This window comes from Polyodon spathula, chromosome 21 (assembly GCF_017654505.1).
Source record: "Polyodon spathula isolate WHYD16114869_AA chromosome 21, ASM1765450v1, whole genome shotgun sequence".
NCBI classification, from domain to species: Eukaryota; Metazoa; Chordata; class Actinopteri; order Acipenseriformes; family Polyodontidae; genus Polyodon; species Polyodon spathula.
Window position 1 is genome coordinate 11,518,402 of NC_054554.1, and position 14,459 is coordinate 11,532,860.

Genomic DNA, 14,459 nt, shown 5'->3' on the forward strand with positions numbered 1-14,459 from the left:
TTTCCTTGTTGTGTATTCTCATCTCAATGCTCTTTCATTACTCTGGGCTTACATTTTTAAAAGCGGCACCTTCTAATAAACAATGTTTGATCTGTTTTCTGTGATGTTTTTGTTTTGGGAGACAAGGTGTTCTGCTCTTGAACAATCAGCGCACTGGCTGAAACAACCCATTTTACTCTGAGCAGCAAGGGTTGAATCTGATCTGAACAGGCAGTGTTATTTTAACATCGTAAATCTGCCTTAGTGGTTTGTGGAGTCAACCGAGTGTTAGTAGAGAAGCTGTTGTTATAGAGGGCTAATGGTTACTGTAGAGAATAGATAAGAAGTGGGACAATATAATGCCAATGTAGCGTGTGTGTATGTGTGTGTGTGTATATATATATATATATATATATATATATATATATATATATATATATATATATATATATATAATATTCTGACTTCTGGTGGCCTGAACTGTTGTCTTTGCTACTTTGGATAATATTTTAGACTTGTGGTTGCAAAGCATTGAGAGAAATGGGTTAAAATGAAGGACGTCTCTGTAGTGGAAATAGTACTAATGGTGGTTTGTGTTTTTGAAAGGTTTAGTATTGAACGGTGCAAAAGTCTAGTTTCCGTAGCACCTCAGTCTGCATACGTGCAATTTAACTTTTCATTAAACAGAGAAGGTGTTTGCTTGAAGGTTGTCAAATTATGAGCACACAAAATATAAGAATGATACGAGGTACCTAGTGGGTCACATATTAAAAGCACTGGGGTTGCAGCGGGGAGATGACATTCCAATTGTGCATGTCAAATTGGGCAGAAAAAACTGTGGTAAAATACAAAAATAAATATAAAATCATTTGCTCATTTGGCTGGTGATTGTGCACAATTCTAGCAATCTAGTAATCGTCTTAGAAATGGTCATCTTCATTGAGGTACAAGTGCAGCAGTGTGGGTTAGACTTGATCTGCAATGATGCTTAAGTGAACTATGACATTTGTTCACCCATCAAGGGACCCAGCGTACAGTATTACAGGAGAACATGTCCCACACCTGGGTGATGCCAAAGACCGTCTGCGGCACTGTGTATATCAAGTTCAAAAAAAGATGAAAGACGTTAGTTTAAAACCCATGTTCTTCCCAGTACTAACCACTAGGCTGTGTTTCATCTGCTTCCCAGTTTTAGGAACTTTGACGTAGAAGAGTCTCGGAAATGTGCTTCAGACTGGCTCCTGATGGGCCCAGCCTCGAAGAGGGAGTACAGAGTGTGCGGCTCTGTCATCCCCCCACCCTTTATCTCCACGCGGGACCACGTCTGGGTATTCTTTCACTCCGACACCGCCAGCTCTGGGCAGGCTCAGGGATTTAGACTATCCTACATCAGAGGTAAGGAGGCACAGCAGAGAGCCAAATTCATTTACATCAGCTGCCTCCAGATTGCGAGGGGCTGGGTGAGTTCAGTGCAAGGCCAGTGCCGAGTCCTGCTTGTTCTAATAAACTATTTCTACAGGGCTAGGTTGTCCAAAAGATTCCATTACCAATGCTATTTGCTGCATTCCTAATTGGTCCTTTCTGACTCTTTTGAATATCGAAATTGGTATAAGGTTTATAAGGTACAGGTAGCTGTCTTCTATGGTAAGGGTGCATTCCTGTAAGCACATTAGGCTCCTGTGGTAAGGATGACATCACTGGTCAGGCTGTTGTAATCAGGAAGAGACTGATGCAGAGATTGCAGGTTTGTAAGCAGTGGTGTGCACGTTTAATTATAAACAAACAAAAATAACATGAACAGAAACTCCTGAACAAAACACATTTAACAAAACATGAGACCCATGTGCCAAAACAAAAGGTTATTCTAAACACTCATGAACGTAAACAAACACGGACATCGATGTAAATACAATACACCACAGAACACAAAACGCATACCTTCACCAACATTAATTCTCCCCATCACTAACCATTTCACCTTATTTATATACCTCTGGCTGGAAACTTAGTTATTTAAACATGTATTCATTTGACATCTCCAGCCACATTCCTTCGTATGTTTGTAGGGAGGAGATAAACTCCCACCCAATACTTCACACATATACAACCCCTTACCTCGGCAGGGCTCTTGCTGTGCCACACTGACAGAGTTGCCAAGAGGACTTTTTGAAGCTCATACCAACAATAACACTGGTTTGAATTTTGTATACATTTAAAAGGCTTATATTCGGGGTTAAATACATAAATGGGCAAGATCTCACTCTAAAAATACCGGTTGAACACTTGCATTTCACAAGGGATGTGATAAGGGTGAATGTACAAATTTATAATACATTACCATTGTGCTGATGGTAATTTGATTTGAAGTTTCTTGTTCAGCTTTTTAGGACATTCTTTAGAACAAGTTATTGAGTGTGTCATAATTTGGGGATACATATATTGACACTGTGTGTCAGTTGTTATTATTATTATTATTATTATTATTATTATTATTATTATTATTATTTCTTAGCAGATGCCCTTACCCAGGGTGACTTACAGTTGTATACAAAAAATACATATCGTCCATGGTGATTAACTTGTTACAGCTGCGGCTGCATTAGCTACATCTCTGTTTTAAATGTGTAACATTTAACTGAATTACTACCAGCATCTGGCAGGATTACAGTCAAAGTTACAATAAAAGTCACTAGTGTTGTAATATACCTTATTCCCTATTTGACACGCTGGTTTTTTTTTTTAACCCTTTAAGTCCTGGATTGTTTGTCGAGCTGAAGAATGGAACTTTTGCATACATGAGAACAGAACAAAACCTTTTTTTAAACATTTATTTATATCTACCTCAAAATAGGACCTAGAAGTCTTGTGTGATTCCAACGTGATTTCCGACAGCATGTATTAACATACGGTGGCATGCCGAGGTTTCTTATCAAGGGAACACGGAAAGACACAAAAATGTTAAGATAAGAATAATCAGTAAGGATATGCTTCTGTCATGCAAAGTGAAGTAAATATGATAGGATCTAATTGTTCTGTAATGCTGCCTTGCTTAACACTTTCATCCAGCACTGTCTCAAAAGTGAACATCACAGCTTGTCTGGCAGATGACATCACACCCTTAGGAAATACAAAGTATCCGTTATAGATTAATCATGTTTGTTAGGGATTATGTAAAATCATATTCAAATTGATGGGATTTTAGTAGCGGGGCTACTACAAGTTTGTGTTCTGTGTGAACTACTTTTATGTGTTGGATTATTTGAGCAATTTATTATTATTATTATTATTATTATTATTATTATTATTATTATTATTATTATTATTATTAATTGTTTCACTTTTTTCTTTCAAATTGATCAAGAGGAATGATTATAAGAGTATTAAGAGAATAGAAAAAAAATTGCAAGCATTATTTGGAAATGTGAGCATGTCTGTGTATTTTCAGAACGTGTAGGAAAAAAATGCATCTTGTCCTGTCCTCCCATATAGGTCTCCAGTGTAAATTTTGAAAGAAACACATGTTATAGGAAACATTTTTTAGGAGGGTGAAATTGTCCCCACATCTTCAATAGCTTCTTTTTGTCATTAACCAAACCGGTTGCTTCCCCTAGGCAATTTTGAGTAGGGACCGTCTGACTGAAAATTGAGGAAAAGACAAATCACAAACAAGAAAGAAACTGTACTACAGTGAAAGTAAATGTGTAATGCTTGTCGTCTTTGTAGCTGTTGCCTCTTACCACAGCAGCAAAGGAACCCTTTATATATATATAGTTTTACAATTATTTTTTAAGCTGAGGACCCCAAGTTGAGAACCTCTGATTTGGAGAATTTCAGTTGCGCTGCAGTAGACAAGAAAAAGTCAAATTAAAAAGATGTCTAGCCCAGAAGGGGTTAACGGATCAATCTGAAGGTGTTTGGCTGCAAGTGATATGCTGGCAGCCTCTGCCGCCTGTGAAATAAATTGAATAAAATTGTTTCACTGCGTAGATTGTCCATTAAAGCACATTTGTCAAAATAAAAATAGATCTCCAGCGATAGATCATGTTTCTGGTGGTGGTGTTGTGCGTAACATGCTAAGTCATTCCTTTTGATCATATATTTATAGCTTTTGGTGCCTCCATCTGCATTTTACAGTTCACAGAAAATGAGAGTGAATTCATAAAGAGAAAACAAATTATACAAACATTTTGATCAGCTTTTATCTCATGCTTGCAGTTTGCACCCCTCAATAAAATGCCAGCAGCTTGTCTCACTATCTTGCAGATCAATGAAGAACGATATGCAGAGTTTGGGAAATAGACTGAGAGTTCCTTTAGTTAACTTTTTTTTGTTTCCTTCTCAGTTTAAAATCAGTTTGCTAACATTTGTTTGTGTTTGCTCAGCATTCTGTAATTGCCTAGTATTGGCAAGGATCAAAATAGGATTGTTGTGTGGTATAAAACAAACGTTTTAATGGTGTGAACAACATTGAGGTATGCAGCCAACGCTACATGTACGGTAATCGAACAGTGCTTAATGAGCTAGGGAATATGTTGCCATTAATTGATCCAGTACAGAATTAAGCTATGTAGAACCTCTTATTTAAATGAGGCAATGAGTCTTTGATGCCTTGAAGTTTTTTCCGTTTCACATTCTGGGGTTAAAAGAGACCGTTCATGGCAAATGTCTGTTTTGATGAATAAACATTATATATTCTGCAGCACCACTTCAAAAGCTGCTTTTTCAAAACAATTGCTGAAATTGCTAGTTCCAGGCACCTTATCAATGTAAGGTAGGTTGCATGGCCTGATTGGAGATTGGCTGACAATCTGAACGGAAAGTGATAAGGAAGCAGCAGATACAACTGTTAATCTTTTATGTTGCAGAACTTGAGAAATATCCTGAATGAAAACTAACAATAACAAAACAAAAGATTTTCAAGACAAAAAAAGGCAATCAGTATTAATGGTATTAAGCTAGAAAGGGCCTAGGTTAAGACTACTTTATGCCACATTAGAGCAAGTGAAGACAGGTCTCTATACTCACTGTGGGTCATGATCTGCTCTTTCTTGATACTAAAAGCTCTTCTATCCTCCACAGGGGACCAGGTCCCTGGCAATGGGGATACAGTCACAATTTACACTTTTCCATCTGAAAAACAGCTTATCCAATTGGGATGAAACTTGTCATACTGGGGAAATTCATTTTAATGACTCACTTGTTTGTATGTCTTTCTTTCTTTTTGAACCAGGTAAACAAGGCCAAAGCAGCTGCCAGACCGATGAATTCCTTTGCGGGAACGGCAAGTGCATTCCCAGTGCCTGGAAGTGCAACACGATGGATGAGTGCGGGGACGACACCGACGAAAAGAGCTGCGCACCCCCTCCGACCGAGCCCCAAACCACCATGTGTCCCTCGGGGACCTTCCAGTGCACCGGAGTCCACTCCACGCAGTGCTTAACCAACAGCCTGCGCTGCAACTCCAACAAAGACTGCAGGGACGGCTCGGACGAGGAGGACTGCCCCGACACGTCCTGTGGGAAGCGGCTGGGGAACTTCTACGGCTCCTTCGCCTCCCCAGATTTCTTCCGGCGCAACCACAGCGGATCAGACCTGCGCTGCACCTGGTACGTGGACACGCAGGATCCGCGGCACATCATCCTCCAGCTCGACCTGCAGCTAGGGTACAGCGACTACATCCGGGTGTACGACGGCATGGGAGAACGCAGCGACAAGCTGCTACAGACTCTATCCTATCACAACAACCGTCGTTCAGCCAGCGTAGAGTCCTCCAGGGGGCAGCTCACGGTCCTGTACCATGCCAAGCCCAAGAGCGCGGGCCACGGCTTCAACGCCACTTACCAGGTCAAAGGTTACTGCTTCCCTTGGGAGCACCCCTGTGGCAGCGATGAGGGCTGCTTCGCCGAGCACCAGCGCTGTGATGGCTGGTGGCACTGCCCCAACGGCAAGGATGAGGAGAACTGCCCCGCTTGCCAAAAGGGCGAGTACCCCTGCGAGGGCAACAGCGGGATGTGCTATGCGGGCCCGGACCGCTGCAACAACCAGAAGAACTGCCCTGACAGCTCGGACGAGAAGAACTGCTTCACCTGCCAGCCAGGCAACTTCCACTGCGGAACCAACCTGTGCATCTTCGAGACTTGGCGCTGCGACGGGCAGGAGGACTGCCAAGACGGCAGCGACGAGCACAACTGCCTGGTGGCGGTGCCCAGGAAGGTGATCACCGCAGCGCTCATTGGCAGCCTCATCTGCGGGCTGCTGCTTGTCATCGCACTGGGGTGCGCCTTTAAACTATACTCCCTGAGAACCAGAGAATACAGGTAAGCACTCAGACTCTGCATTGAGTTACATACAGAATACATCTGAAGAAACTTTATTTGTGAACATAAAAACAGACATTTCCCTGAGAAAATCAACTGGAATCGCTATAGTTACCTAGAATTAAATTACTTCGTTATTTGGTTCAATTTTTTTTAAAACAAACCTGCCTTTAATTAAAATCTATCTGTGTAGGGCTTTCGAAACCCAGATGACCCGACTGGAGGCGGAGTTTGTGAGGAGAGAGGCCCCTCCCTCCTATGGTCAGCTGATTGCTCAAGGCCTTATACCCCCTGTTGAGGACTTTCCTGTATATAATCCATCTCAGGTATGACTGACTATATGTTTAATTTCATTTCAGTAATAAAAAAAGTAATAATAAATTAAAAATTAAAATTAAAAAAAAACAGCAACATATTCTATCCTCCAGTTAATGAGATAGATCGGAGTAAAACATTTTTAACCTGATTACCCAACTAAATGTTATTACTGAATAGATAATGGCAATGGATTTGGATGAGCATTTACATTTCAATATTGGGCAATGTTTACTGCCTAGACTTGTAGAAATCGTGTTGCCACTAAGTAAAGAGTCTGAGTGGGGTAAAATGGGCAACAAATGTACCTCCTTCCTGGCCTGAACACCCCCTGCTATTTGGTCCTGACCCTCTCAGCCAGGGACTGTCAGTTGTGCAGGATTGTCATGTGGACTAATGTCCACTGCGGGATCAGGTCAACACCAGTGGTCTTGTGGTCAAAGGCATGAGAAACTTATGAATTAGCCTGCTGTTACACCTACCTTGAAGTTCAAAACCCACATTTCATTTGCAAGTGTAGTGCGGAAGCTAGGTCATTGACTGGGTTAGAATTAGGAATGTGACGTATTTTAGCAGGGAGTAAACAGCTTAAAAATAGCTTCAGCAGAGTTGCACTTAGAAATATTGCCTGTTTGTGAAGAACTTAACAACTGTAACCCATTAGTAGATGTCGCTTTGGATTGATTTGTATGGATCCCAGGAGTGTGATTTGCAGACTGTGTCTTCGCAAAACCTTATTGCCTGGTGATGTCATTTATTGTTTTGTTCCCAATTTAAGCATATGTATTGTTGCTGTGAGTGAAAAGGTATTTTCTATTGCAAATCCCAAAGCACAAAGCAGAAATGCTACGTAATAGTTTCTAAATGTATTTAGTGAAATTGCATTAAGACTTTATAAACCTTCTAAAAGACATTACTGTAAATTTGATTTGTGTTTTTTTTTTTAATCCTACTTCCCAGAACCCACTTTCAAGCTTCTTTTGAAGAATTGTATGCTAGACCTGACATCTCTTGTTTAATCTGGAGAGGGAAATAATTTGAGTAGATTATAGATTTTACAGGTGTGGCCACGTCAAGTCCCGTTTTTAATCTCGTTGTGAAGTTGAAATATTTTGAGATTTAATAGAGGCTTGTATAAAACTGAATTTCACATCGTATGCATTTCCAGTCCGGTTAGTATAACTCCTATATAAATGCATAAAACACACATTAGAAATCATTTCGTACAGTGTCATTTGTTATATGCGAGCGTTCAAGATTTCACAGTGCTGTTTATGAAACTGACAACACCCAGTGTTTTTCCCAGGTCATGATGAACAATTTGGTGACTATAAAACACTTTAACAAAGATTTTCACAGAACAATGTAAAAGGGCAATTTGTACCAAGCAGGAACAGTCAAAAGGTTAAACAGTTTAGGAATAAACCTGTTAAAATGAACTTTCAAATATTTGGAATATTTGTAATCAATCAGATTCCCAGAAAACCTGTAACAATAGTTTTGGTAGACTAGAGCCATCTGCTACTCAGCGCTGTCTGGAAATAATTGTGACACACTGGCCCAAAACCCAAGTGGACACGTAGAGCAGCAGGTGAATTCACTTGCCTTTCATGCCTATTATTATTATTATTATTATTATTATTATTATTATTATTTCTTAGCAGACGCCCTTATTCAGGGCGATTTACAATTGTTACAAAGTATTACATTACATAAAATCACATGACAAAATTACAGATAAGAAGAGTTATAAAATGCAATAAAGTTAGTAGTAGATAAGAGCAAAATCAGATGAGAAAATAAAAAATACAGTAATTGATTACATCTGAGAGAATTACTCTTAAATTCTGGTAAATTCTGTTAAGAGTAAGTACAATAAATGAATGAGAACGATTTCAAAGAAGAGTAATTACAAAAAACGTGAATACGGTTACTTTTAATAGTAAAATCAAGTACAAGATACAGAAGGTCACAATCATGAGGTCATAGGTGAAATACGTGGACATTGGTCAGTAACTTGTGAGACTGACGGTAGGCTTCGTTCTGTCTTTGTTGTGTAAAATCAGCTGTACCGAGCTGTTCAAGTTTATGTGTTTCATTCTCCGATCTGCAGGCCTCAGTCTTGCAGAACATCAGGACGGCGATGCGGCGGCAGATCCGACGGCACTCCTCACGGAGATCTTCCTCCCGGAGGAGACTGGGGCGGCTGTGGAGCCAGCTATTCCATCGTGGGGCTCGGGTCCGGGGGCAGATTCCACTGCTGACTCCCCCCAGCACCTCCCACACCTCCCTGAGCGGGGGCATCCACAGCTACCAGGCGGTGGGGGGCGGCGGCGGACACACTCCCTCCTCCACAGCCCGGGTACTGGACCTGGAGACCGAGTCTGAGGCCTCCTGTCAGCCTGGAGCTTTCCACAGGGACCGCCAGCCCCTGGAACACTCCCCTGTGGATCTCTCCTCTCAGTCCAGCACAGACGAGGCTGGGGACCAGACACCTGGTGAGGAGGTAAGCCGTGACTTCTGTGCAGGGGCAGCCGGTGTCCACAACGATCCTCTGTCTGGACGTATAGAAGCCCCTAATACGGGTAGCGGCAACTCAAACAGACACGAAGGATCAGCGTCCATGAGGAACAGTAGCTCCTACAAACGGAAGCTCTCTAGGAAAGAGGTGCAGGGTCTGGCTGCTAACCTCCGCGGTGTGGAGCTGCGTCGATACTGTCACCCCAGGAGTGATCCCCCAGCTCTGAACCGACCCTGCCAAAGCCATGCCCGCTGCCCAGACCCCAAGCAGGAGGAGCTCACTGGAAGCCAGAATGTAAGTCAAAGGTGCCACTCTGTGGAAGTGCCAATAGAAGAAGCAGCTGCGCTGTTCTGCGCCAGCCAGCACAGCAGTGACGATGATGAGTCCCTTCTTGTTTGCTGATTTTTTAAAAATGTATTTTAAAAAGCATTTCAGCTTCTCTTGGGACTAAACAATTTCTTTCATGCCAAATATGTTTGCCATGTATTTTGTGTGTGACAGTAGTTATTTATTTATTTTATTTGTTGTTGTTCCCCTCTCCCTCCTGTTTCACTCTAATTGGAATTGTATTTCAAGAGACCTCCATGATCACTCACAACCTGCTACAGAATCTCACCTGAAATGATTGAGGCAGCTGCACCAGTCCTTTTCATAGTTAGTCAGATGATAAAAAAGTTTTTTGAATATATAAATTTGTTTGGTCAGGTGGACTAAAGGGATATTGGTGCAGCTTGGCTGTATTTACAGTTATATACAGTAGAAGGTTGAGATGGGACAGTAGCTCTCATAGGTTGACCTCAAAATGTATAACACTGTTCAAATTTAAAATACATGATTTGCAGCCAACATGTTTTACAATATATTTGGACAGATGAAATGGTAGGGGTATCAGTCCGGAGATGATAGACAAAGAGAACATGTGATACCTTATATTGGACGACCTAAACAATAATGAAGTTCTCAAGACCTCAAAGGTCTCCTCTTCAGGTGACGGTAGAAAAGATTGGTGCTTACATTTAAAGGGAGATCTACAACGTAGATTTTTTTGCATTGTGTACAGTCAGGGTTGGCTGATTTTAAATCAAGTCGATTTTAAATCACTGATTGTAATACAAAAATGACTACAAGAGATTTAGAAGTGAGTAGTTTTTCGAGATTTACGATTATACTGTATTTACAGTATAATCGTACATCTCGAAAAACTACTCACTTCTAAATCTTTTGTAGTCATTTTTGTATTACTTTAGTATAAATACATGTTAATTTGGATTCATATGTTGTTTTTTTCTGACTTTATGTGAACGAAAAGACACGCATTTGCCCGTTTTCCCATTGGAAATAGTGATATTTTGAAATATCACTGTCCTGGTCACAAAAGCAAAGTTTGTGTCTGAATAATAGCCATTTTCTATACTTTTGAGGCATAAGCAATTAGGAAATAACACTTACTACCCAGGAACAAAAATTGTGTTACATAGTGTTTATTAGTGTTCATAGCTTTATTTATGTATTAATTTAAAGTTGAGTAATTTAGCTTGTTATGCAACTATTCACAAACTACCATTTCTAACATCCTTAAATTTACAGTTTGGAGGTACTGTAGAGTAACTACGGTACTACAAAATAAATACCATAATAATAAATAAAAAGGTACTATTACAGCTTACAACGTCAAACTCCATTAAAGTTACTAAACTGTGGATTACTTTGTAAACTAGCGAAAATTTCAAATTGATCGTTTTAAGCAGATTAATGTGCATAGGATTTATGTTTTTCAATTTTAGGTTAAGTAAGCATCTTTGAAACGCGGACATACTGAAAAAGTGCATGACTTCCAAACCGTTTCCCACAGTGTTGTGGTACTTTAGGGATTATTAGTGCAATAAAAGTGCACCTTATTGTAGCAGTGTTTTTTAAAAAGCTGCTGCCATCTCTGTCAAAACAACCTGTCTTAGTGAACATTGGTACTTGCTTCATGTCTGTAGTAAGTTATATAAACACTGCAGGCTGTATAGGTGTGTAACCCTGACCACTGTAAATTTACTGCACATGAGCATTTACTGCATCAAAACAGAAGTACAAAACAAATATTGCCATCCTTCCTTTGATTATAATAACTGCTTTTTTGGGGGGAGCTGTTTACTCATACAACTGAAGCAGTTTAATTTGTAAAATCTGAAAATATGTTATTATTATTATTATTGAATTAATAATTTTAACAAAGAAGTGGCTTCCTATGTGTGTATATACATTATAAAACTTCAAATAATTTACTTTGTTCAACCACATATCATGTCTTGCCAGCAAGGTAATATTGTTCTGGTGTTTTTAGACTCGCAGGTTTACAGTGGAAACTTTTTAACATAGAATGCTAATCACTGGCCAGTTTTATTTTGTAATTTTTTAAGGGTGACATTATAGGTGACATTTTTAATCAAAAGGTATCAGTTATGATAAAAAAGAAGTAACTTATAAATACTGTTTTCTGTTTTGTTCTAGCTAATAACTTTGCGCCATTTCCCTTACTAGCCTGCAGGCAAGGAAAACCTATTCTGTTGATGGTAAAATAGCACCTCCCAATGGTTAAAAAGTAGATCTGCATGCAGCAAGCTCCTACTGTGCAGCAGGCCTGTCATTTCAGGTGAGATTATGATTCATGAAAATGATAGTGGGTGTCATTTTTTTCTTTTTTTTTTTTACAGCGTTATTATTTTTATGAATGTTAAGCAGTGTACAGCTTTGTTTCACAGTAAACCATTCAACATCAACTCAGTTAATTATTTTTAGTTTATCTTGCTTTATAAAAAAAAAACAAAAATCGAATTCATATTTTCAGACTAGAGCTACACTGCCACATAGAATCGATTAGGATTAAGTAGTTTTTTTTAATCATTAAACTTCAGTCTAATATGTAAGGATTTAATAGAATGATTTGTATAATAAAACTAAATTGAAAAAGGAACAAAACTAAAATAATAATAATATAAAAATAATCAGGGCATTCATTTCTGTAAGCGTGGATGTATGTACAGTGCATACAAAAAAATTGAAGTGCAATGATTTTATTGTGCCACAGAATGTGAAGCACACTGTATTGGTGTCACATTCCCAACAGGTACAGCTACTGCTACTGCTGCTGAAAACGATTACAACTAGTTCTGTTTTTAAATTGCATCATCTGCATATTGCAGAAGTTAAAGGGGAAGCTTCAAAATGCTATAATAAATCTGAAGCACCTGTTTTATATGCCTTGTACTGTACAAGTGGTGCGGATTTTTCCCTATTCCTTTCAGCACCCTTACATGATCGTGGAATCGATTCTGCATATAGATTTGAGCTAGAGGTAGACATGGGTCCTGGAAAGCCTCGGTACCTATCTATTGTGAATTACCAGAACATTCCTCTCTTTCCTACTCACATCTACATTTGTAACAGAGCAATTGAGTTTTCTGAGGCTTCAAACTTATGAAAATGTGTATATGACAGGCCTTTTGAATAGTGCTGGGGTGGATATTCTTCTCTTTGATCTTGTGACCTCAAGAACAAAGTCCTCTGATGAGTGAAGGTAAATACTAGAAAGAAGCAGTTCTCTACATTAGTGTGTGTTTTTAATCAACATTTTTTCTGAATTGATCAAAAGAGGAATGATTTGCATGCTATATTTTTGATACAGTACTTTAGAAATACTGATTAAATGAGCAAATATCAACATGGTCATTTTTAACTCTGAACACGTTTCATTTCTAACTCTGAACACTTTTTATTTTCATTTCATCTATGCATTGGTTTCGTGATATTTATTTTTAGAAAGTCATTTATAAATAATGTTAAATGAACAATTACAAACATGGTCAATGTTTGTGCATGTATTTATCCCAGCACTACTTTGAAGGTACTTTTAAGTACTGTAGTTTTAGTTTAAAAATGATATGAACTGGAAACTACCCAGAAGGATACCTGGCTGTTTTTCAGGATGGGCCTCTATTCCAGATTTCCTACCTGTGCTAACTCTAGTTTGAACCAAGATACCAGGAAGGGGGAAGATCCATTTGTATTAAATATTACAACAGCTAGTAATGCTAATAAACTCGCTGCACACGGGCTGCATTGGGATTGCTGTTTGGATAAAGCTGTCTTTATGATACTGTCTGGTGGGATGGAAACATGGAAGATCTGTAGTCAGACAAAAAGGAACAGCATGGGAGAAAAAAATAGAAGATACTGGCGTTTTCATATAGTGATTTTAGGAGATGTGCAAAGTTGTTACTACCCTTTTAATCAATTTTTTTTTTGTTTAATTTTTTTTTATTAGAAGATAAGCTGACTGCTTCTGAAGCCTCCCCTTTAATAAAAGCTAGCTGCACTGACAACTATGGTGACATTATTTATCCATATCAATTTTGCTGTGTTCTACAATGCATTCTCTCTTTATTAAAGAGACATAGGCATATTTTATCTATTGTGCATTTTGAGATTCTTCTTCTTAGAGTTCTTTATATCTGCAAATAGCGTAAACTTGAAAGTATTGTGACTGTACTCTGTCTGCTGACGGTGTCAATCTTATTAAAAAAAAAAAAAAAAGAAAGAAAAATATCTTGACACTAGGGTACAAACCTCTGATTGTGCTGAAGTGTCTTTGTGCCTGCATTTAATAATAAAACCTCAAGGTTTCCTTAATTTACTGAGTGCTGGTGTTATTTACAGGTTTTAACATTTGAATAGAAAATGTATAGAGGGTAAGTAAGTTTGTGGTTGAAACTCATTAACATATAAATGAGATTTTAGAACAAACAAATACATTAAGAACCCAACACAAGCAACAACGTTTTACAAAGCAGTAGCCTTCCAAGTACATGATTTATATGTAATATATATCTATATATAGCTATATATCTATATATCTATATATCTATATCTATATATCTATATATATATATATATATATATATACACACACACACACACACACACACACACAGTGCCTTGCAAAAGTATTCAGACCCCTGACCAATTCTCTCATATTACCGAATTACAAATGGTACATTGAAATTTCGTTCTGTTTGATATTTTATTTTTAAACACTGAAACTCAGAATCAATTATTGTAAGGTGACATTGGTTTTATGTTGGGAAATATTTTTAAGAAAAATAAAAAACTTACAATAATCACCTTACAATAATTGATTTTGAGTTTAAGTGCTTTAAAATAAAATATCGAACAGAACGAAATTTCAATGTACCATTTGTAATTCAGTAATATGAGAGAATTGGTCAGGGGTCTGAATACTTCTGCAGGGCACTGTGTGTGTGTGTGTGTGTGTGTGTGTG

The 14,459-nt window shown here is 38.6% G+C and overlaps 1 protein-coding gene across 1 annotated transcript in view; it reads left to right on the forward strand.

Moving 5' to 3' along the window:
• The window catches only part of LOC121296705 (low-density lipoprotein receptor-related protein 3-like), a 38,300-nt gene extending 28,043 nt beyond the window's left edge, over window positions 1-10,257 (forward strand). Inside the window, exons 4-7 of the mRNA XM_041222475.1 lie at window positions 1,169-1,374; window positions 5,210-6,296; window positions 6,490-6,622; window positions 8,725-10,257. Coding sequence (XP_041078409.1) covers window positions 1,169-1,374; window positions 5,210-6,296; window positions 6,490-6,622; window positions 8,725-9,534 — 2,236 coding nt within the window. The 3' untranslated portion in view covers window positions 9,535-10,257. The remainder of the gene's footprint in view (window positions 1-1,168; window positions 1,375-5,209; window positions 6,297-6,489; window positions 6,623-8,724) is intronic.
• The last annotated feature ends 4,202 nt before the right edge of the window (window positions 10,258-14,459 follow it).